The following is a 24,167-nucleotide window of genomic DNA, read 5'->3' on the forward strand; positions in this document are numbered from 1 at the left end:
CAACAGCCTCCTGAGTACACTGAGATGCAAATTAATCCTGCTCCCGTTCTATGTATTGTTATCCAACTGTGTACAAGAAACTGTAAAAACTTGCAATACTCGTGCTCTTTAAATCCATAATTTATTCGTCCCTACAAAAAAAGGAGTTCACTTGATTACTTTGTGGCAAAAATAATGTCGTTATTTTAACGACCCATCGGGAAATTGCCTCGTGTCTCTACGGACTCGCCCTTGTTGCCGGAAAATATGAAAATGCCACAATTTCTTGAATATATAAACATTAAACGTCACGCTCGCAGCTACGGCGCTAATTAATTTGACACTTTGTGATTCTGACCGTATTTTTCCTTTATCAGATAAAGGGAATTATCAATTAACTCGTAAACGCCATTCCATTTCGTCATTTCCATTCTCTTGTAATTTCGTTTTTGACTGAGGCTTTTAGTACCTGTCTGCGGTTGTAATTAGTCGGGGGTGGTTGCGGAAGGTTTTAAACACTCATTAAAATAGAAACACGCCGGTTAATAAAGATACCCTACATTAATCGACATGAACAACCACATTTAGTCCTGTTTTTCAATAAGTTTATTAATAAACGAAATTACACGTTAAAGTGTAAAGCACGAAGCGGTGAAACATGACTCTCAAGGTAAATTTAAGCTCGCTTAATGTTTATAGGCAACACATCAATCACTCGTGTATTTTGTGTGGCGGGGTCGATACACTCACTCCAATTGCGAACACCACAAAACATCAAGAACAAAAGGAAAATAAGAGGTACCGTTGCGAACGCGGGGGATGTTAATCCCGACCTAACAAACAGAACTAATTCAAATGAATTCTAATCGCTCGAAAAACGTCCTTTAAAACTGCAATTACGTTTTTTCAGTGCGAGCTTGAGGCTTTTAGTCGAGAGATGTTTACAAAGATCCATTAACAGATGTGCCGGTTGTGTAAAGGACCGTGCGGGATGTGATAATTCCAAACAAGATAAGGAACGCACTCGGAAATTTAATTAGGAGCCGTTACGGTTGTTAGGTATGTCAGATATTTCATGTTTTCGAAGTTGTACACTGATGCCTCGTCTTGGAAATTCAAATCTCTCTCGTATTTACGAAAAGTTGCAACATCTTGCATTTTGTTCCAATTCCGCTCGAATCTTGTTCCAACGTGTTTTAAGAATTGAACAAATTCAACAAGACAGAAGCGTTGTCTGCATAATTTGTAGATCACACGAATGAAATCAGTTTCAGTGGCATCTCAAGGTCCGATCAAGACAATAACTAAGATCACAGGTCATAATAGTTGTTGCCGCCTTCGGGCTATAATAACAGCACCCACATTCGATTCTACTTTCACTGCAGCTATTTATTCATAGTTTTAATCGGAATCCTGTTGTAACGGTGGCTTTGAATAAACAAGGTTTTCCATTGAAAATTCAGATTTGAAATTTCTGCGTCAGATGCACTTATAACATTAGTTATTCGCAACTAAAAATTGTTTTCGTAGACACGTGTGCCGATACGGTTGAAATAAACAATCAAAACGTGGAGCAACAAAAATGAAACTAACAAAAAGGCCAACTTATTTGCGGCAAATTTTATTTTAAAACGGTCATAATCGAAAAGGGATTTAAGAATAGTAATTAACGTTATAAGTCCGGGAACTCATAGTTTACAGTACGAGTTAGACGTTTAAGGACGAGGCGACGAAGGAGCCGAGTCTTGAAACTCGAAACGAGTACTGTAAAAAGAGTTCACGGACGAATGTCGTTATGTATTTTATTTCATCCTGCCTCAAATTTCGTTTGAAAGAAACATTGAAATTAATTTCAAAATATTCAACAAAAGCTCCAAATCTAGTCACATTTTAGGAACATGATTAGCAACGGCTGTTTGGCAGTTGTTTATTTTGTTGAAATAATTTTGTGCGTCAAAATGACTTCTAAAGCAAATCCTCCAGAAATTGTAAGAAAATCTGCAGAAGCCTGTGCTGAATTAATACCTAGCAAGTCTGGTGAAAGGTACCAAAAACAATTCAGCCATTTTTGTAAATGGAAATCAGAAAATAATGTGAAGAAAATTACGCAAGAGGTTATGCTGACTGGCCTATTTTTTAGATTTGGTTTAAATGGTTGTATTATTTTATTTGTGAACTACCGTTTTTAGTCTGAGAAAGTAAGTGCATCTTCTTTGTGGCCGAAATAGTAAAATTGTTAATTTGTATTTAGATGTAGTTTTGAATAAAACATTTCTTAAAACTGAATCATTGTTATTGCGATTGTTACTTTTGTGTTTCCAGTAGCAACACTTAACCGGCGTCCGGCCGTTTTTTGCGTTTTCCCGGATTCAAACTGATGACGTAAAGTATTGAAATTTGACACAGGATGAAATAAAAAAATATTCAACAAACACTACATAAAAAAGTCAATTCGTTTTAATAAACAATTGTCAATGTCAAAAATTTTTAAAAGACCGGACTGTACCACCCCAGATTCCCCAGAATATCGTTCTTATGGACCAGATGTATAATGGTGTTTACACTAGATATTTATTGAGGTTATGTATATGTCGCACTTTGAAGTTTTTCTATCGCAATTACCCTTGCAATTACACAAATCCAGCGACCGGTACGAAAGTATGCACCTACAGAAAAATGATAAATGTTATTTATGTGTTAAGACTTTGCACATTAAAATCAATGTTATGATGTTTAATAATTGTGAAAAGTGAGTTGCGTCTTCAAACTTAGCCAGAAGAAATGAAGGTTTGTACGGAATATTTACTTTAAATCCAATAAATCGGGAAATGTGAACGGTTAAATAAAATGTGGATTGAAAGATAAAAGGCAAAAACTAGTTTAATATTAGAAAAATGAAAAACTAGGAAATACCTAGGTAATCTGTTACATCAAAAATATGAGCAGCTTTCTCGCACATTTCTTTCATCGACATTCATGGTTTTTCCGTCTCCAATTCTTTGCAGTATCGAACTACTGCCATCTTTTCACGTTGAAGAAGCGACTGACCTGTACCGTACCCCTTTTATGTAAAGCCATTCTTCAACTTTAAATTCTTCGCCAATTTTGAATTTTATGCTTTTATATTTAAACAAGTCCTGGGCATGTCAAATGGACGAAATTTGGCTGACACTCTGAGATACCAACATTGATTTATGAAATACCTAGGTTTGACATTTTGACAAGTCTACCAACTTGACAATATTTTGACTGTTGTTTATTAAAACCATTTACTATAGGTGCTTTATTTTTATCCTCTTGTTCCTGATTAGAGCAAATTCATCGGTCGTAATGTCCGCATACTGATTTAGTGCATTGTACTGACAGACGAAAGCGGCACGTCGACGTACGAAGATCACGACTAATGCTAATGTAATTAATTGACTCCGCTTGATATAAGAGAGGTACGGATTAGAGCCTGGTGAAAATTGTTAAGCATGTTTGACGTGGCCCGAAACTAACAGTAACAAGTGTGCACTCACAGATAAAAGTGAAAATATGTCGGTGTTTGAAAATAATTTAAGAAAAAAGCTTTTGTGTGCTGACACGATGACGGAGAAGTACCTCGACTCAAGTAAGAAAAAGTGTGAAGGTGAAATTGACAAGAGACTTGGAAATATGAATATAAATTTCTTTCCCGGAACAAAAAGCAAGTGTGAAATTTAAGCTTTATGATGTTTCTCAACTCCCTAAAAACTCCAGAGCAACACGGTTAGTATATTGTCTTTCGCAGCGGAGCTTCTCATTCGGTTATTGTACTCGACTGCCTTCAACTTAATTTCAGCGATAATTCTGGAAGTGGGAATCCAAAAAACTCAGGTAGGTGGTATTTCATACCGAAGTGACTAACGAGAACGGAATTTGTTACAAGCAATAAATTCCTTTTGATCGGAAACTATTGTAAATAACATGTGAGTAAAAATTTAATTATAGCAATTGTGGAAAATCGTAAAAGTAGCAGACAATAAACTGAACTCAAACGAAATAAATCATAACGTCTATCAGACACAAATCGAAATGAAATTTGTAAAAATCAAACTATTAACCTTGACATATGCGCGACCCTGACAGAATCCTTATTATTGAATCAGTGGCAACTGTTAATTTTTTCTGTTAAATCAAAAAGTTCATTGATCACGCCATTATTTACACACTCTTTTGTTTAGGGTAACGGTTTACTTTCTTAAGTCATGTAAAAATTTTACTTCACAAAACACTGTTAATTTTATAAATTCCCCTGAATTAAGTGAAAAAGAAATACTTAGTAAAAACTTAATCTTCATTATGTGAAAACCCAGACCGATGAATGAGCTTTCTTCCTGTCACACTTATTAATAATTATGACCCGGAATTTATGCACACATTCACTCTTAAATTTAGTTCCTTTTTGTGAAAAAATATACATAAAACAACCCAAAGTTATTTTTAAAAGTTTTAAAACCCTTTTTTTGTTTTTATTTAAAAAGAAACTAAGTACATACGAGGAAGTACATAGTACATATGTACCTTGATTTTTTAAAGATTAAGAGACTTACGGACGATATTTACGATTATGCCTTGATAAGTTCTACTTTTCTAAAAGCTTTGGTCATTTTTGTTTGGAGTTGCAGAATAACACAGAAAAATGATATTTGTTTTCGTAAACTGCTCAACAAGAAAAAAGTGTAAAATCTCAAACTCATATTATAGGCTTTGCCATTTCTATTGAAACACCACCTGTTGATTGACAGTTTGGCAACGCTGCAAATATGTTTAGTAATTTTTTGACTATTATTGCCAATCTTGAATGTCATGTCATATTTGACTCAACGCGTCTTTCATTCAATTATAACCCAATAATTATCAAGAATTTATTGTTTTTTCGCGAAAATAGAGCAAAATAGAAAAAAAAACGTCCTTATGGGTGCTGACATGAAGAGAACTCTTATTAAATTATATGATAAACTGCATTTAAGTCAACCAATGTGGTCAGTCGAAAAAATTTGTGTTGAAATTTCAGAAATCTTTTCCGTAAGTTAAAAAAGGTGTTTTTCTATCATTCTAAAAAGCGTCAGCGTCTTCAGCTTAAAACGTATTTACATTTGCTAACAATGCTAAGATTTAGGTAGGTATAACATCAAAATTAAATCCCGCACTTTTTATCACACGCCACTTGGCACATGCGTCTTGAGGGGACACCTTAAATTATTGTTCTAAATTGGAATTAATTGTAACTTTGATTTTCATCTCTTCAGCTAAACTTTAAGTGCAGTTTTATTTGTTATTAATTATTATAACTCATTTAACTTTAACAGCAGAAAAGTGAGGTTACGTGTTAGTTTCGTCGATCCTCTGTGGTTTCAGTATAAGAAATATTCAATAAAAAAAGCATTTCAGCAAGTGTAGTTTATTAAAATACTTAATACATATAAGTACATTAAAATAAACCAAAATAATTATTTTTTAACTTAAACTTTTCCCCAATTCATTCAATTATGAGTTCCTCAAACTCCTGATTTTTTAATCCTTACAATCTCATCCCACATTGCCTATATACCCCCATAATACCAATTTCTTTTTCCAGATAGGTATCTGATATTACTGTCTACAGAATTATCCAATCACACCTGAGAGGCGAAATCCTTCAAGATTCCAAAACTGGCGCCAATCCTTTGATTTTGTAATTTCCTTATTCATTGATTAAAATTCTTTGAGTTTCCCTTGGGTTTTACCTTCCACCTTCCAGCAGGAACACTAACCACGACAGATAACCACGCTAAAAACCACTCACTCACATTTGTAGTGGTAGGACTCGCAGGCGTAAAATTTTTAGATTTCTATTGACATTTATATTAAATTATTAATTATTATATATATTAAGAATGCACGATGCGTCGACGAGATAAATAATTGCTAAATGTGTAGTTAGATCATTGATTTAACAATTTATCATACTTATTTTGACAGTGATTTGCTTTGACGTTTTAGGAACTAGAAAATGTCAAAATTTCAAATTTCTCACTAAAAGCCGTTTTACAACCAACCGAACCTGTTACACATTGCTAAATTTTAGGAAAAATCCAACAGGTGGTGTTTCAATAGAAATGGCAGAGCCTATAGGCATTAACGATCTTTTTAGGACCGAGTTGGCTATGGTTTTTTCTTTTCATGTTGGACTAACTGACTCAGTGATGCAACGGATGCAATTTTTTTTTCTGTCATAGTCTGTTCGACATTTTCTTGTCACCGCATTGCCAGATTTATTATTTTAATATTCGTAAGAAACTAAATGATGTGTCTAAAAATAATTTAAATTTCCGTCAAAGGAACAGTCAAAATTGCCAAAATAATTTTATTACAATAAAAAATTTCTATTAAACGATTTAATTTAATTTAAAAAAGACAGACCAGATTTAAGAGATCCGGCAACAATGAACCTATTCAGAAAATATAACCGTAAACTGAAAACAACCTAACCTAACACAAAAAGTGTCAGTTTCCTTTAGGGAATTTAGTTATCACCGAAGTATTACCAACAAAATCACTAGATGGTCATAGCCTTCGATCATATATACTACGTGGATGCGTAATGCAACGAGTTGGTGAGACACATTTGATGTTCCAAAAAATTGAAAAAAGATAAATAGCCACAAACGCATAAGTTTAAGAGAAATAGCTACACAACTTGCACAAGTTCGCTCTGCGCATGATCAATGGCCAACGTTTTGACAATTGACATCTGTAAATTTGTGAATCTGTGATTGTGATTGACATTATCAGTTCTTGTTTTTCTCTTGTTTTTCTTTTGTTTTTCTCTCGTTTTTTCTCTAGTTTTTGTGAAAACTGAAAAATGAAGTTTTGTTACGTGTGTAAAAATAAAGATAATCACTGAATACATGCGCCTGCATAGAATGCAACATTCCGGTACACATTGTGTCGCTTTTTTTGGAACACGAGGTAGACAAGGTATTAGGCATCCACGTAGTATATATGATCGAAGGTCATAGCCAACTCGGTCCCAAAAAGACAGGGTTGTTCACGAGAGGGGTACTTCTGAATTTTTATTTTGCCGCAACCAACAATACCAATGACAGTAACTACTAAATCAAATGTGTTATTTCTTTTAAATTAGAAATCAAAATAAGTTGGATAGATTTGTGAGAAATGTCAGATTGACAAATAACCTGTATTTAATCAAGATTCAACAAATAAATTAACAAATTAATTTAGTGTAAAAGGTGTTCGAAGTGTCTACCATCGGCTTCTAAACATCCGCAGTGGCGACAGAATTCTGTCCACACTCTCCATAAATGAGGAGATTGTCAGTCTTTTCGTCGTTATTGTAAAAACACAGTTTTCGAATTGATAAAGATTTTTTGCTTTAACGTCAAAGAGACAGACCTAAGAGCCATCGTGGATTCAGTTATACGTATTTTCAAAATTTTAAATCAAGATATTGTTGCAATGTGTATAATAGATTGCCGTAAAAAGAAATTCAGAAATACCCCTCTCGTGAATAACCCTGTATATCTATCGAACCAATAAAAAAGTGTGTGAATCCATTTGATCTTGATAAAAAAAAAAACGAGTCGTAGATTGACTGATGCGAATATAATCGTCAACCGAAAAGTGGGTTGCAAAGGTTACATATGTCAATAACGTATTATATTTTGAATTTAACTTCTACAACAGTGTACATATATGTATGTATTTCATTCTAATAGTTGATCTGAATATTTCACGTGAAAGTTTTGTATTATGTATAGCGTAATCAGTCGAAAACACTGCAGTGCACCATAACTTGTTAAAAGTCGAAAACCAAGTACAACAACGAAAACATAGTACAAATTTCTTGTAATTATTCAAAGATATAATTACTGTTGCTGACAGATTAAACGAATTTTCAATTTGACAGTTAAAGCAATATGCATCAATCTACGATTCAATTTTTAATTTTCACGGCCAACGCGGCTCTACAATTATTTTGATCATATGATGGTACCGAGTTTTGCAAATTTGTTCGTGAAACTTGTATTCCTCACAAACTCTGGTCCACATGAAAGTAAAATTCACTTTGGCTGAATCAAGAGTTATTAGTGATTTCCAATAATCAGTTAAATAAAATGATTCGGGCAAAATTGATACAATTACCGCTGACCGCTGAATTACAAGGGAAATAAACTTGAAAAACCGCGTCCTTTGACATTTCGCTATAGAATTAATTATGGAAATGTGCGCTTGATTTATTCTATTACACTCCAGCAGCTCTTGACCAGAGTAACAGGTTAGCGGACCAACCTTGCTTGTTCTTATTAAAGTTTTTGTAATATTGACAGAATCATTTTTAATTAATGAAAGCGTAATTAAAGGATAACGTATCAACATCAATAACAATTTGACAGGTTATTTGATAGAAATTCGTCCTTAAATAAAGCTCCCGTCGTCATAAATAATATCAAGTTTGACGCAAATAAGCTGATGTGAATTCCACACTGCACTAATGCTGCAAAAGCGTTTGTGCACGATTATTTAATAACTGGCGATCCAAGGGATGCTTCATCCAACTTCTTGTTATTCACTTTTAAACCGTTTTCCGTAAAACAATTCCCCATTGGTTAAATTGTTGTCAAAATGTTGTCACAGTCACGTTTATTGCGTTAGTTATTGGCAAATCTTGGTTCAAAACAGGACTTGCTCAGAGTAGATACTAACGAGATCTTTGACCTCATTTGCATCAAAATATTTTACAGAGAATAAAATCAGGAAACTGAGATCAAACTAGTATTTCTGGTACTCGGAATTTCACTTTCAACATCAACTGTTTTTTACTGCATGGAATTCGTTTTATAAAAGTTCAGGAATTAAATTATATTCTCTTGAGATTTTATTTAATTATTTTTATTTTATTTAAAAAATGGGGTTTGTCGGAGATTACTGAAATCAAGTAATAAAGTTCTGAAGTATTATTATTTTCTTTATTATTTCTCCAAAAGGTTCAAAAAGTACCTACACCAAAGAAATAATTTCAGGACAACGAAATTTTTTTACAGAAATTAAAACAAAACATAATAGTATTCCAGAAAAAACTGTAAGTATGTAATTGAAAATGTTTGCTCAAATTGTTGTGATTTTAATAAGAAAGCTGTTGTGTTTTTTATAATTTTATTTTAGACTCGTATTTTATATTTTAACTGAGAAATTTCTAAATTTATGATTCCGACTATAGCTTGCAGAAAACTTCTTCTTTTACAGTTACATTTTATCTTTATCGTAACGTAGTCCTCGAAGTCCTCAAAAAGTCCTTATTCACAGTTTTTAACAACCTTTTTAAACTGATTTTTTTTAATGTAAGGACAAAAAATAATACACTGTTTTACTTTTGGTTTTCCTCTTTTGTCAATTGCATTTCACTATTTCTCAAAACTATTTCCTATCTTTATTAAATATCAAAGTGACATAAATATGAAATAGTTTTGAGAAATAGAGAAATACGATTGACAAAAGAGGAAAACCAAAAGAAAAACACTGTATATCAATAAGGTTTATTTATTTTTTTAATTTTAACAGGCACTCGTAAATGACGTTTGAAACCAGGGCATTATTAGCGCGACAATCACACTTCCATGTAAAAATAGTATATTACGTTACGAGAGTAGTAAAGAGCATATTACGTACAAGCGGTTGAATTACATACGAGCGACGAAGGAGCGAGTAATGTAAATCCACGTGTACGTAATCTCGTTACTACTCGGTGTTGTTTTTTACACTAGCGGTCGTAGAAAAACAAACTTATGTACCTAGTAAGCAGTTGAAGTGTTAAATAATTGTTGAAGGAGGGACTGTCTCGTACATAAAATGAAAGTAATAGAAGTTCCCAAACAGAATTGATGCTAAAAATATTCGTATTTGTGTACAGATGTAACATGTATTGATTAATCTTTGTTTGTTTTATTTAATTAGAGAAGATTAAAAAACAAAGGAAATTATGGATTTATATGTGGAAATGAGAATTAAGTAAACATGTTTAATTCGTAATTAGCCAAATACTTACCAAAATATTCTATACACAGATGTTGTAATTTATCCACACGAAAAATAATCAAATAAACAAAAATTCGTGTATTCCGAATACATTGTGACAATTAATTAAATCGTTTGAAGAACTACCAAGTGACTACCAAGTGTTAGTGCTAAAATGAATTTGTTCGGAAAAAGGTTAAATGAAGTTCACAATGTTGTCTTCACACCCCGTTAAACACAAATTAATGAAATTCTTGCGTCATTGGAATTTTTGATATTGACATGTTTTCAGTGTTTCACATATACAGGGTGTTATTGAAAGTTGTACAGATATTTTAACCACGAGCTACTGGCTTCATGTAGAACTCGGAAAAAATATCTAAAAAATTCTGTCAAAAAATAAAATAACATTTATTTCTTGAGCTACAATTTTTTTTAATTGCTTTTAGTCTTCTACGTTGTCAAACAACCTCGTAGGTAAAATTTCGGCACATTTTAAAAATACACCCTGTATATCATATTTTATAAAACGTACACCAAGGCGGTGTCCTTATTTTAAAGCATATTTCCTATATGTTACTTCGCATTGGCGTACATTTTTATAAAACATGATATACAGGGTGTATTTTTAAAATGTGCCGAAATTTTACCTACGAGGTTGTAGGACAACGTAGAAAACCAAAATCAATTTAAAAAAATTGTAGCTTAAAAAATAAATGTCATTTTATTTTTTGACATAAAATTTTTGAGATATTTTTTCCGAGTTTTACATGAAGCCAGTAGTTCGTGGTTAAAATATCTGTATAACTTTCAATAACACTCTGTAGATTGATTGCATTTTCGCCCGGAACTCGTTATATTATCAACGGCATATTTGGTGTAGCTGTAGTATCATTTTCATTTACGTTGGTGGAAATTAAATTTCGTTCAACTCTTAAGATGAACTCCATAAATTTTTCTCTCGCAGCTCTTTCTTGAACCAGTTCACACTTTATTATCAGATAGAAGGAAGAACTGCAAAAACTTTCCGAGTTTTTACAAAGTTAGTTGAAAAAAAAAGAGTTCTCGTCGAGAGTAGGAGTGACAAAACCGCGACGACTTGAATAAATCTTCACGATAAAGAATGATATACAGTTTACGCAATTAGTTGATCTCTTGTCAAGTTCGCACAGATCGCCACATAACAATTCTGTCTGCCGTTTATGGCCAGTCCGCCTTATATAGAAGCAAAAACCAACATACCCTTGCTGATGGCTGACGGAAAGAAACGACTTGGGCAACGACATCGACCTCTGCTGCGACTCCAAGAATCCAGCATTGCGTTCCTCGGTCGGCGCACTACCCGGTCTCGTCAATATCATCTCCCGACTTTTATTATCGGCTAGAGGCGGAAGGTCTTCCAGCGGCGTCGAACCACCCGAACTTTTCGCATTTTTCGGACTCTTACTGATGGTCCGATCGGACGTGGTCAACCACACATCACTGCTACTCGACGAACTGCTCACAGTACCGAACGGTACCGAAACCGGCGAGGTCTTCTTTTCGAAGTCGGTCTCGCGTTTCGGAACAATCACAGCCTTATTCGGACTTACGCGTCGCGGAACATCCCCTCGTTTGGTGCTCGTCGAGTCCAGGGACCTCTGATGGGTGGGGTAGCTCTGGGAGGAACGCATGTGGAACTGGGCCTCGCGGTTGAGGGACTCGCGGTGGGCGCAGTGTGGCCAAAAATCGCAAGTGTCGGGGTTACATGGGTTCTTGTTGGGCTCGACCTGGGGACCGAACACGTGCTTGGCGATGGGGAGATTGGGAGTGGTGGAGCCGCGATGGAGCATTTTGGGACGGTCTTTCTTCGGGTTGCCCACGAAGTAGACGGTGAGGCCGTTGTTGGGTGGTTTGGGGAGCTCTTTCGGTTTCTCCTCTTTGGCCATGCTGTTGTTGTATCTGTGCATCAGCAGAGCTTGAGCCGCCGCTCGGGTGCGGTTTCCGTAGAGGAAGCTAGTGACGACTTCGGCTTCCCTCAACAAGTCTTCTTCGGTAAAGCTGGTTTCTATTGGTTTATTAGGTCTCTTGGTGGTGACTTGAGTTCCCATCTTGATGTTGGGCCTGTGAGTTTCAGGATGTTGTGGCGAAATCCGTAACGATTCTCGATAATTTTGGGGAGCCTTCTTGTCCGGAAGCTGCAAACTTCTCGATCTTCGCACTCGTTGCAGAGACGGATCTTCTTGGGAAATCTTGATAGGTTGATACAAACGACTAGGCGTTATCCTTCTTATCTGCTGAGTAGATCCCATAGGTGAACGTGACGGGAACTCGTTGCTACTGCTCGACGATGAACCAGGAGATGCGCAATTTGGAGGTTTAGAAGTTTCCACAAGAGTTGGAACTTTTCGAAGTTGACCCCTGTGATGTTGCAATCTATTGGGACGACTCGACGGCGATATCTTCTCTTTCGGCCTGTTGAAATCGCCCAACATATTCATATTTACCATGCTAATATTTATGGAAGAACTGTTGTTGTCTTCTTCGTCGGCATCTTCATAAACGTCGACTGAAGAATCGGTATTCTCTGACAACCTCGGCATTGCCGGTCTGTTGACGCAACTATCTAAACTCCTGAACCCCATCGACGACGAGGAGGACGACGACGATTCGCCGTATCTTTGAACAAAAAGCGACCTTCTCGTGGCCGTGGTGTCTTCCAAACTCTTCGTCTGCGGTATCCTCCCGAAACCTTTGGGTTCCGGAATGACCGGAACCGGCGGTGGATTAACCCGGCGAGTCTGCGTCGGCATAGACATCGACTTCCACTTGACCGGTTTTGGCGAAGGCGGCGGACTGATCTCGTCGCTATCGATGGCGTTCGACCTCGGCAAAAAAGGCGTCTTCCCGAAGAACGTCTTGGTCTTAGGCAGCGTCTTTTTATTTTTGTCCTGGAACGCCGGCGGCGGCGAGATTATCGGCGTTACCGGAGGCGGAGAAAAACTCTCCGGTTGGGGCGACGGCGACTTCTTCCGGTCAAACTCGCGCCCTTGCAGGGACAGATAAGCCGGTCTGTTGGCTTCCGGGACTTTCTGCACCTCGGGACACTTCCCGGGCTCGCTGTTGCAGTGATAATCGGCCAGTTTGATCCCGGTCCGGCGCGCGGTCTGAAGAGAGCTCGTCGTCGCGTAGTTACATCTCCGGTTCTCGTCGAGGGACCGCTGCTGAACTTGGACCCAGCCGGAGCGCCCCAGGTAGACCCCGTCGACCTCGCGGTCGCACCAGCGCACCGGAGACAACTCTCTGTTGCAGGTGCTTCCGACGAAGAGCTCCGCCGAGTTGTTGACTTCACTCACCGAATGAAAATTCGAAGAGTTGGCCCATTTGTAGGGACCGCTCAGTGATTGATGTTTAGTCAACGTCGGAACGGTCTTCGTCGGATACGCTCTGGTCGTGGCGCTCGTCGTCGTGTACATCGAGGAGGGAGTCGTCTCCCAAGGCTCCGACGTGTTACGCAGATGCAACACGGAGACGTTGGGGCCTCTGCAAATTAAAGCCAGTCAATATTCAGGGATTAATGGACCGATCTGGTGGAAGCACGACAGGTTTCCTTATGGGGGACCAGAGAACCTTGTCTCAAATTCTATTCCTTCATTGAAACTTTGCGTAAATAACTATTGTGCGACGACATTGACTCGGTGATATTGAATTGAAAAAGTTCAATTTGAGAGAGTCGCTGTAGAAACATCATCACCCTTTCGGACGTGCTCCGGTGGGTCCAGAGGGTCAACAAAAACGACATTCTAATCCGAAACGTCTTGAGGTTTAATTAATGCACACAATTAACCGAGCTTTACTGTTACTTGATGACGGTTTTGTCGATGGGCTAACCTACCCACGTCATTATAATATGGACAATGAACTTGGCACATGGCGAGTGGTGGGATGTAAGATGGCGTTGCCATATTTGCATTATCCTTGAAATTTTAGACCTACACAGATGTGGTCACCTTGCAAAAACACACTCGAATAAATGCGATCGAAACCGTGATTTCAGGTACAGTTATATCGTCTGACAGATGAACGGCCGAAAAAAAAACGCAACTCTGGCAAAGAAGAACGAATTATTTAGTTTTAATTTCGACCTTCTTAAATATTTGAACGAGCACGTTTTTGCTTAAAAGCTCTCACAGTTACTCTCGACCGTAGAAAATGTTATCAAAGGCAAACTCCTCGTTCGGAAATTACTGTCACTATTGTGATTTAATGGGGAGCTTTGTATAAAACGAAAATTAAACTAGCGCGGCGATTCTAAATCAAAATAAAATACGGCAAAAGTGCACTTCACAACTCAAAAACAACCAAAACAAACTGATGATATACCGGTTAACCCTTGCCTCCGCAAATAAAACACCTTTCCACTTGTATTTTGTAATAAGTAAGTAACGATCTTTCTCTGGGGTTGATTCGATAAAGAACATGATGAAGAACAAAGATCCAAATCTTCCATCAGGCGTTCAAATGAAATCCTGGGCTGAGTAGGCGGTGGAAAAATTAAACCGTTTAGAACAGTGTAAAGTTTGAATTTCCCGCCGTTTGACACGTAATGACCTTTGTTTATGTTTAATCGGGACATAATTGAACATGTTTGTTTACAGCAAAGGGTGCCCTTAGATATTTGCTTCGAGAATAGGGATCGTTACGTTACTCTATTTTTGATGTAAAACATTGCAAAGAAAGAAAAAAAAGAAAAAAATTCTGGCTCTAAATTTTAGGTTAGCTGTCAACATGCTCCAATTAATCTACGCTTTAAAAAAGCACATCAATTGACAGTTTCCAACGCCTTCCCAGCTCAGGATTTCATTTGAACGCGCGATATTTATCTAATTTATAGCGTGGGTCAACTTAGTAGAAATTAAATTGTTGTAAATTTAGTCAAATTTGATTTGAGTTCAATTAATTGGACAACAAACTATGTGAGTTTTCAACTGTTGTTAAACTCTATTTTTTAATCAAAGAACCACGACCTGTGGATTTAGGTTTGTAAATTTAAAATTTTACAAAATTTAGGGAATTTAATGATATCTATTGGCTATACCAGCCAACGTCTGTCATTTTTAATGTCCTTGAAAGTACGCAAACTCGCAGCTAAAATTTGAACGTGTTATTAAAAATGCCAGGCAAAGTAAGACATTTATTAAACTCTCAAATTAGTTATTATTAGTTGTTATTAACTTTATTAACATGCTGGGCTACTAATATCTCTAATAACCTCAATTTTTATATGATGAGATTTCTCACCCTATGTCAGAAGTGTACAATGTTGTCAGCTCTATTTTGGGTGTAAATTGCGGTGTTGTGGTTCTTTGATTAAAAAATAGAGTTAGTAATAACACATTTTGTATAATTGTCTGTTCAGAGGCGACGATGCAAAATAAAGCTAACCCAATTGAATACCAATAGCAAAATACCTAAGCTTGTAATAAAAAAATAAATGAAATATGATTAAAAATAAATATCCGTGTTTAGTGGGGACTAGTGTGTTTAAAAGTGTAGCAGAAAGTGAGTTTACAGGGTGTTTTGTAGAATAGTAAAACCATAAAAATAAAATGTGTGATAGCTTGTTTACCAGAAGCTCTTTTAATTTGAGGAAAGTTTTAATGGATGTGCGATTTCTACACCTTGTAATTGGGAAAAAATTTGTACAAGATTATAGAAAAAGTGAAACCTTCGCACAGCGTAATTAACTTCCAATTGAAGTAAAGACGAAAGGATGAATTCGAGAGTAAAAGTGAAACACGAGGCACACTTGCTCCACGTAATTTTCTCCGAAAGTTTTTCCATTTACGATCATTTTCTATTAGATTGTCCGCCTTCGGTCCGCAATAAGAATTAAACAAATATTTGATCGGCGCTAACAACACCACGGAAAAAAATAATCCGTTCCTTCGGTATTGACACTAGTTAGATTTCCGTTTCCGAACGAAGGAATTGCGCAAACACCACCACCGACAAGAACTCACCTAGCTGCGGCCATGTCAGATTCCGCGGCGGGACTGATCCTCGTGGTGTTGGAGTTCTGTCGGACCGGTTCTTCTGCAGCGGACACCCACCTCCTCGAAGTGTCCGTGGAACGGGTCCCCGCCGGAGGGGCCGCGCTGACGCCCGATCTGGGCTCCATCACGCTGTCCACGCTCCTCTGCAAACAGATCGACTTTAATTGAACTCCGGTTTCTTGTCAAAACAAAAACCGAAAACTTCGACCAACCAACGGTTGGAAACGCACGTTTCATCTTCAAAGCGTTCGGCCGGATCCAGGTGCGCCTCCTGAAGACTCTGTATTTCAAAGTTGGGACAGGTTGAAATCTGTTTTTGACGTGGGTCTGCGCTTAAGTGGAAGACTGCGTGGTTTTGCAGACGCGATCACGGATTTCACCTAAGCGTACGAAACAATTAAACTTCGTTCAGACTTGGATTTATTTGATCTGATACTTCATGAGATGTCATCCTCGCCAGGACTCCTAATCTCACCGATTCCCGCACAGAAAATTATTTTATAAATGTTTCGGTACAAAAAACTTTGAGGAATTTCGCCCATCACAAGTGGCCGTTGGTTTATTAAATTATTGTTTTTGGCATATTTTTAAAACACTTTCTATCAGTTTACTTTCAAAGTATGATAAATAGTTATTTACGAAATGAGTGCGAGAAGACATTTTTCGCGCATGAGCGCATTATTTGAGGCACGAGCGACGAAGGAGCGAGTGCTCCATTTGCGCGAATGTGTCGAATATGTCTTCTCGCATCCAAGTTCGTACAGTATTTTTTGAAACGAACATTATGTCTGATTTGTCGCATAGCCTTTGTGAATATGATGGCGCTTGCCAAAGGGTCAATCGAATTAATAGCGATTTATTTCCACTCTTTCGAAATTTTCATCATCCAAATTGGAGAAATTGCATTTTGTAAACCAGAATTATTATCAAGTCAAATTATTTGCAGATTTCTCAAAAAGGCGAATGCTTCAAAGTCATCCGAAAAAATTCGCACTAGTGCGTGAACGTCGATTTCGCGCACTAGTGCTTCAAAATCGCCCGCACTACTATTAGTGCGCAAACATCGATTTCGCGCACTACAATGGAATTTTCCTGTGGACGAGTACTGATACTTTACGAAACAGTAAATTAATCAACTTAAACATTTTTCCCTTACTTAATTATTTACAGCCTTTGAACATTAAAATTTCGTTACGATCGACCCACATCACACAAAATGTCTCCCACAACAAAAGCCCTAGTTTAATTTTAATTATGCGAAACAATATGAGAAACTTTTAAGTTGTGCGTAAAATACAAAGTTTATTACAGGTTCATTTACCGAACCCCATATTGGGGCTGTTTATAAGGTACACATCAAACAGAACAAAGATACTATTGATGTTATTTTCGGTAAATATCGCTGGTTTAATATCATTCGATGTTAAACAGAAGCGTACAGTTTTGATGCGTCAGCGAGGGCGTTTCATAAAGTTCTCTTTAATACGGTTTAACTACTCGCTTTATTCAATTCGTGGCTTTTCTTAAATACTAACGTGGAAATGTTCGATTGAACTGAATCAAAACTTGTACAAATACTCGACTGTTTCAACTCGTTGATAAATCGACGAAAAAATATTACATTCATCATTCTGGATACAATCCTTTGAAGTGGGTGCCAAGACAACGATTTTCCCAAAGACCTATTAAATGGGATCGAAGAAGCCACCCAGAAAAAGCAACATTTATTATCCTTTGTGAAAGAGCGCCGGAATCTAAGATTTAATATCGTCGAAGTTATTAAACGACCGATTTTTAAAATGAACAAAAAATTAATGCACAGCATGTTCTCTGGAAATTTAGTGTAGATCATATTTTTAAGTGAAATAATTTAGCAAAGGAGATTTTCATCAATCACGAACCTCGTTGTTGACGTTTTTTATACAACCGTGCGACATATTCTATTTATCGCACTCATTTCAGACGGGTAATAGCTTCATTTACCGCACGCCGTGCGGTAATAAATGTCATAAGGCACTCCGTGTACATAATAGATAATGGGAAAAATTAAAAATAATTAAACAAGCTAGTAGCAACGAATTTTAAGGCCGATCTTTATCTAAAGAACTCATTCCTCTTCCCAAATTTTCACAAAAACGAAAATTTTTAAAAATCGTTTAGCTACATAGTGGAAAGCAATCAGAGCCTATTTCTACTTTAACTTGAATTGAATTTTTATTTTCTACTCAACAACGCGTACTCTAACATTATTATCGCACTTGTTGCGTAAATAACCATTTTAAATACTCGGATTACTCAGGTAAACAGTTTATTTTATCGTCTCTATTCAAATATTTTTTTACGAATCATACATCTTTTGCACATTATAAAATATATGTCTTTTAATTTCTTGAGTTGGTTTTTAATTTAGATTGGCTCCGAAATAAATTTCCTTAAACTCGTATTTGTGATCATACATAATAAATCAATTATTTTCATTTTTGTAAAAATAATATGAATAAGTATTATTTTATTCCGACGTGATAATCATAAGAAAATTAAATCGATTTAAATTCTGAAATAAATTCCAAAATATAATTTATTTTTATGACGAGATAAGGCATCTTGGTTTGTTCAAATTACCATTCGAGAATTACGACCGTGATTCAAACTCAAGACGTATTTCTTAGGCTATTAAATCTTTTTGTATAGAAACATAACTTACGTTCTTTAGGTTCACATAAACCTATTCACTTTTCCTTTTTTAGCAGAAATGATGAAAATATATTACGTCTTAAAGGCAATATTTTTGTTGTAAGGACAACAATACCACGGCATGAATTGAATGTATTTATCCTTGAAGAAAATTCTTATATCAAATTCTTCTTACTTATTAACACGTTCAACCCGCTAACCCTCAATCAAAATCACAGCACGTGGAGCAGGATTTTCTTTTGTCTCTTCTTTTTTGACAACTCATATCGTCATCATTATTACATTAAATAGTAAACTTGACATTTGTTACACCTTTCCGTTTTCTTCATGGCGAACCTTACAAAATAAACAAAGATGCAGTAGACTAGACAAGACAAGAATATCTGACTCCTTGGGGCATTGTTTAATTTTTTCTTCGTATACGTTGGACTTTTAAACGAGCCCTTTTTAAAAAAGCTTCACTTAATACAAAAAAGGAGGGTTGTAATATTGAACTGAACAAGCCCTGGAATGCTGGCTTTTTCTCCTTTCTTATACAAACATATTTCGTTGGCGTCAAAATAAATAATAAATTTATAAATATAACTTTTCATTATTTATCCGGTATTCAAACAAACGTTGATAAAAAAAATTATCAAAAATAAAATTTTGTAGATTACTCTCAACTCTTATTAATTTTTTCTACGATCGTGCAAAAAGTGTTTTTAGTGGAAAAAGTGCCTCTTAATTGCACTAGTGCAATAAAGTCTTTATTGCACGCATCTGTCAACAGTCTGTCTACGATCGTGCAAAAAGTGAGTGTTTATTGCATTTTTCACACACACGACGTACAGGACTGAACTGTTGTTTATCGTTGTTTTTCTCATTTTTTTTTGTTCGATCGTAGAAAAAAAACACTTGACGTGTTGTCCCACTCGCCTGCGGCTCTTGGGACAATTTTCACGTCGCGTGCAATAATCTTTCACTTTTTGCACTTGTTGCATAAATAACTATATGTGTGTGAAATACGTATCTCTTGTGTCTTAGAACGCATATAAGTTACAAAAAATTTCAAAAATCAGTTGACAAATTAATTTTTTATATCGTGTAAAATACTGCATAAATAACAGAATTAATAAACAAATACGCCAGGTATAGTAACAACTAGCAATGTACTGTCGCCCTATCTATATCAAGTTCAAAAATTACACTTTGTTATTTTTGTAATCCATTTGGAAAATATAGTAAAAAACAAAAATGTTTATGTAATTATATTTTTAAAAGTAAAAAACAAATGCTTTTTAGAATATTTAGTAGAATGTTCTACAGCGAACATTCAAATTAAATCATTACTGGTGAGTTATCACAGTTCTACTTATAACTACGCTAGTACTGTTTCCAGTTGGGACCTTTTTGTATAATGGATGTAATCAATCCGGCCATGGCCATTAACATTTTGTGTCATGATAAATCCCTCCCAGCCGTATCGGATTAAACAACTTGTATTAAAATATGATTTATTACTTTATTATTGGATGGGATTTCGATTGTACATCGATTTTTCACGAAGCAGGATACGCTGACGCTAAACTTGGGGAAACCGTTATTTACATTAAAAAAAAAACGAGATTAATGATCTTTTTTTTCCGCTCTCTACAAATCATACTCATATAATTTACCGCCAGTGAGGGTAAAAGTGCCGTCAGTGGCATTTTAACCGTCAAATCTTAATACTGGGAACACGTCGACACATCATTTTCAAATTTTCTCGATGAGTTTCGAGATTGTCATTTAAAATTGCTCTGAATATCTTCGTTATTCAAGATTTTCAGAAAGTAAAATAAAAATTACACGAACGAAAAGGATATGAGAATATCAGTTCTGTTTATTATTTAATTGATTAACGAATGTGAGGTTCGTCAGATTTTATCGTTTATGTGAATGCCGAAAGTTGCTGGAAAATTACAAAAGAAATACATTTACGTACATAAAAAACTCGAAGGTAGTCCTTTAAAAAGTAAATTGTTGTTTCAGATTTTGTCATAAAGTTTACGAGAACAAGTATATTTTCTTAATTTAGATAAAAGATTTCCCATTATGTACTGAAGAACGTTTTTCTTTTATTTTTGTCATAAACATGCCTGTTTGCCATTACCGAATAACAGTACGTTCAAAGTGGATTTGTCGCATTTGAAAGTATGGAAATTATATCTAATAACATCACTTTTTACTGGTTTCCAAATCAACTTTCCTAGTTACGAGCAGAAAGAAAATTAAGTTATCAATTATCATCTCCCATAAATATGTATCAGAGTAGTTTGTGATTTGTTGTCCCTCACACAGCAAGCTGTGAGTGCTGTGACTCACGAGTTAAAATAGTCGTTTATTGACAGCAGCATCACGTGTGACATTTGACTGGTGCTTCTTTTGGCATTCAATATAACCAATTTTTAGCTCTTTAATAGCTATTTTCAATACAAGTGAGCAAAGTAGTGCATTTAATCACGAATACGGAAGTTGGGCGTCTGAGCCGAAGGCGAGGACCCCAATCGTATTTTTCATAACTGTTAAAATCACTGAAACAATAACTTTTGCAAAATTAGCCCAACAGGGAACTCACAAAAACAGTTTTTCACAATAAAACGTGGATCAACAAAATGTCAAACAAAACAGGTTATGTTAGGCGTTGCGTGTAAGGAAAATTAAAATTAAAATTGAGATGACTGTTTAATAAACACTATCGGAAGAAATTAGACATCACTGATGCAAGATTGGTAAGAAAATGTGGTAAGACATGTTTGAAAATAATTTCAATTATTTGTTACATTTTTTGTTATTTTAAATTACCTTAAGCTCCTTGTGTTTAGGCAACCAAGTAATCACAACAAATTACGTTTAATATAGCATAGTTACTTTGTGTATTGTTGGCGGAAAATGTCAGAAGCAACTACGACGTAAGAAACATTCGTAATAACTATGTACATTCTTCTTTTTGTAACATTAAAAATAAACTCACTTTTAATAAATCCTTATTAAATAATTCCCAGTATTGTGACTCCAAAGACACATAATGGCTGACGAAACTAAATCTAAGTTGTACTAGGTGATAGATACAGTTAGGCAGCATCGTATTCAGAAGAGCTACAAAGACAATCCAAGAGCAAGACATAACAATCCATCAGCACAATCGGAGACTCCATTGTTACAATAAAGGTTTTTTTGGGAGATCCGGATCTATGAACACTCCCAGCACTTTTAGAGTACTTTTAGGTTGTTTTTGGCATTTTTTAGTTTCCTCATTTGTGGTCTAGAAATGCTCTGGTGGAATGGATAACATTCTTCTACAGAAGATGGTTTCTTGTTTTTTTTTTGGAAGTGTGAAGTTTCACGCGACACGGTAAAATCGTTCGCAGCACAAGCTAAAATCGGAAAATCGTTCGCAGCTCAGCGAAAATCATTTAACCATTTAAAAAAATATACGATTTAATTATATCAAACGCGAAGGTTGATACAATTTTTGAAGTGAAAACTTCTTTAGGCGCGCCACATACATTTTATTCCCAGGCAGTGAATTAGTTTCATGCGACACGGTAAAATCGTTCGTAGCTCAGCGAAAATCGTTCGCAGCACGACACGGCCAGCTAAAATCAAGGGAGTCGAGTTTTTAGCGGAGCGAGCGAAAAACAATCAACTGTGCGTCACTTGTCAATTTTAAATTTTCATTGTACGTTGTGCTGTGACCTGACTGACCTCAGTGCAGAGCTGCAGGAGTAACTGTATATATATACAGGATATTTCAGGAGCGATAATGAGCCTGACGTAATTTAAAATGCAACCCACACTATATTTCCGAAAAAAGCTGGCTACTGTCATTAAAATGTCCGGCTTTTTTTGAAAATGTAATGTGGGTTGAATTTATTATTCCGTCAGACTTATTATCACTCGTGAAATACCCTGTATAGTTTTATATAATATAAACGATAAAGACACGACAAATATTGTAACTAAGTTTACGGATGAATGTAGGATTTAATACGTAATTCTCAATTATATGGCTTCAACAATTCATCTATTGGAAAAATTTGTGTAGCAAAATGTGAAGAGGAAAATGGACAAACTATCATAATACAGGGTATTGGTATTGCTATGAAAACTTGTGTTGTGTTCAATACCATCGTCAAAAACATAAAACGTAAACATCCAAACCTAACCTCACAAATTTTGCCAGAGTGTACCTCTAAAAGCGGTCGTATTTGCAGTTTCTATTGAAAAATACAGATTTTTTATGTTTATTTAAAAACAGCATTGGATTTAAATAATATTAATTATTTATGCCTTGCTCCTTATTCCTCCAAGTAGGTACATATTATTATTACTTAAAATCAATTACGAGCATCATAGAAGTTTTCACTTCTGTCGTGCGGTCTTAAGCACACACACTTTTTTTTTGTAATTTAGTGAAAACTATTGTAATATCACTAGAAAACATGGAATTCATTTCTCAAATTTTTACTGGTCTAGAAGTAACACTTTACATACTACTAGCGTGTTTGTGGGGTTCGTTGAAAGGCCAACTATAAATAATCCGCCTCTGACCTTATGCGTTTTTTGTTCGAGTTTTTTCAGATACGTTCATGTATGGATTAATAAGCACGGTCAATGACGACATCGACCTCACCAAATCGATACGTCTTACCGTAACACACCATTTTCGGATTTGAACGTGCACGTGGTCCACCCGAAATTTGACCAATTTGGAAGAACGAAAGAAAATGTTCGCACAGTCAATGTAAATACTCACGTTAACTGTCGGATTCCTCGTCTTCGAGTCCCTGTCGGCCGACCTCTGCTGCAGGTGTCTGCTCAACGCGAACATCTCCGCCAATCGGGAGCGCGTCTTCCCCGATGGCGGGTTGAGCGGCGCCACCTGTTGAGGATTCCTCTTCCTCGCGGGAAACACCAAATGTTCGATGTCGGGAGTGTAGCCGGGATCCATTCGGACGAAGTCCTGGACGCTCAGCTTGGGCCCGCTCTTGGAGCCTTGCTTCGTCAGCGTCGACTTTCTCTTCACGTTGAAGGGCTTGTGGGGATTTGAGCATTCCGCCAAGAGGAGCAGACGGTCGCGGATGTGCACCTCGTCCCTGCTCATTTTGATCTTTTTCGCTCCCTACTTCACGTCGTGTTTTTCTGGCTCGACTTCGTCAGACATCTGCGAAATTAAATTCAATTTAGGTGGGATTTGCGTTTTATAAATGCACAATTTGAATTTCCCATTTGCATTTAGAGGATGTTCAAGACGCGGCACGTAATCGATTGTTATTTATTACTGTTTAAATCGGATTAGCGTTTTTTTTTTCCACCGGACTCGTTCCTCCATTCATCAGCTTGAAGAGGAGGTGGAGCCAGTAACTTTGTTATGGCTTTTAATGAAATTATTTGTGA

General features: G+C 36.2%; 1 protein-coding gene across 6 annotated transcripts in view; it reads right to left on the minus strand.

Moving 5' to 3' along the window:
* RhoGEF3 (Rho guanine nucleotide exchange factor 3) overlaps positions 1-24,167 on the minus strand; it is a 157,232-nt gene that overhangs the window by 91,163 nt on the left and 41,902 nt on the right. For all 6 annotated transcript variants that reach the window (XM_069056564.1, XM_069056563.1, XM_069056565.1 and 3 more), the window contains 3 exons: positions 23,527-23,934; positions 16,020-16,195; positions 11,260-13,539 (listed from right to left, as the gene is read on the minus strand). In XM_069056564.1, the coding sequence (XP_068912665.1) occupies positions 11,260-13,539; positions 16,020-16,195; positions 23,527-23,874 (2,804 nt within the window). In that variant the 5' untranslated portion in view covers positions 23,875-23,934. The remainder of the gene's footprint in view (positions 1-11,259; positions 13,540-16,019; positions 16,196-23,526; positions 23,935-24,167) is intronic.

The sequence above is a fragment of the Tenebrio molitor genome, chromosome 8, assembly GCF_963966145.1.
Source record: "Tenebrio molitor chromosome 8, icTenMoli1.1, whole genome shotgun sequence".
Classification (NCBI taxonomy): Eukaryota; Metazoa; Arthropoda; class Insecta; order Coleoptera; family Tenebrionidae; genus Tenebrio; species Tenebrio molitor.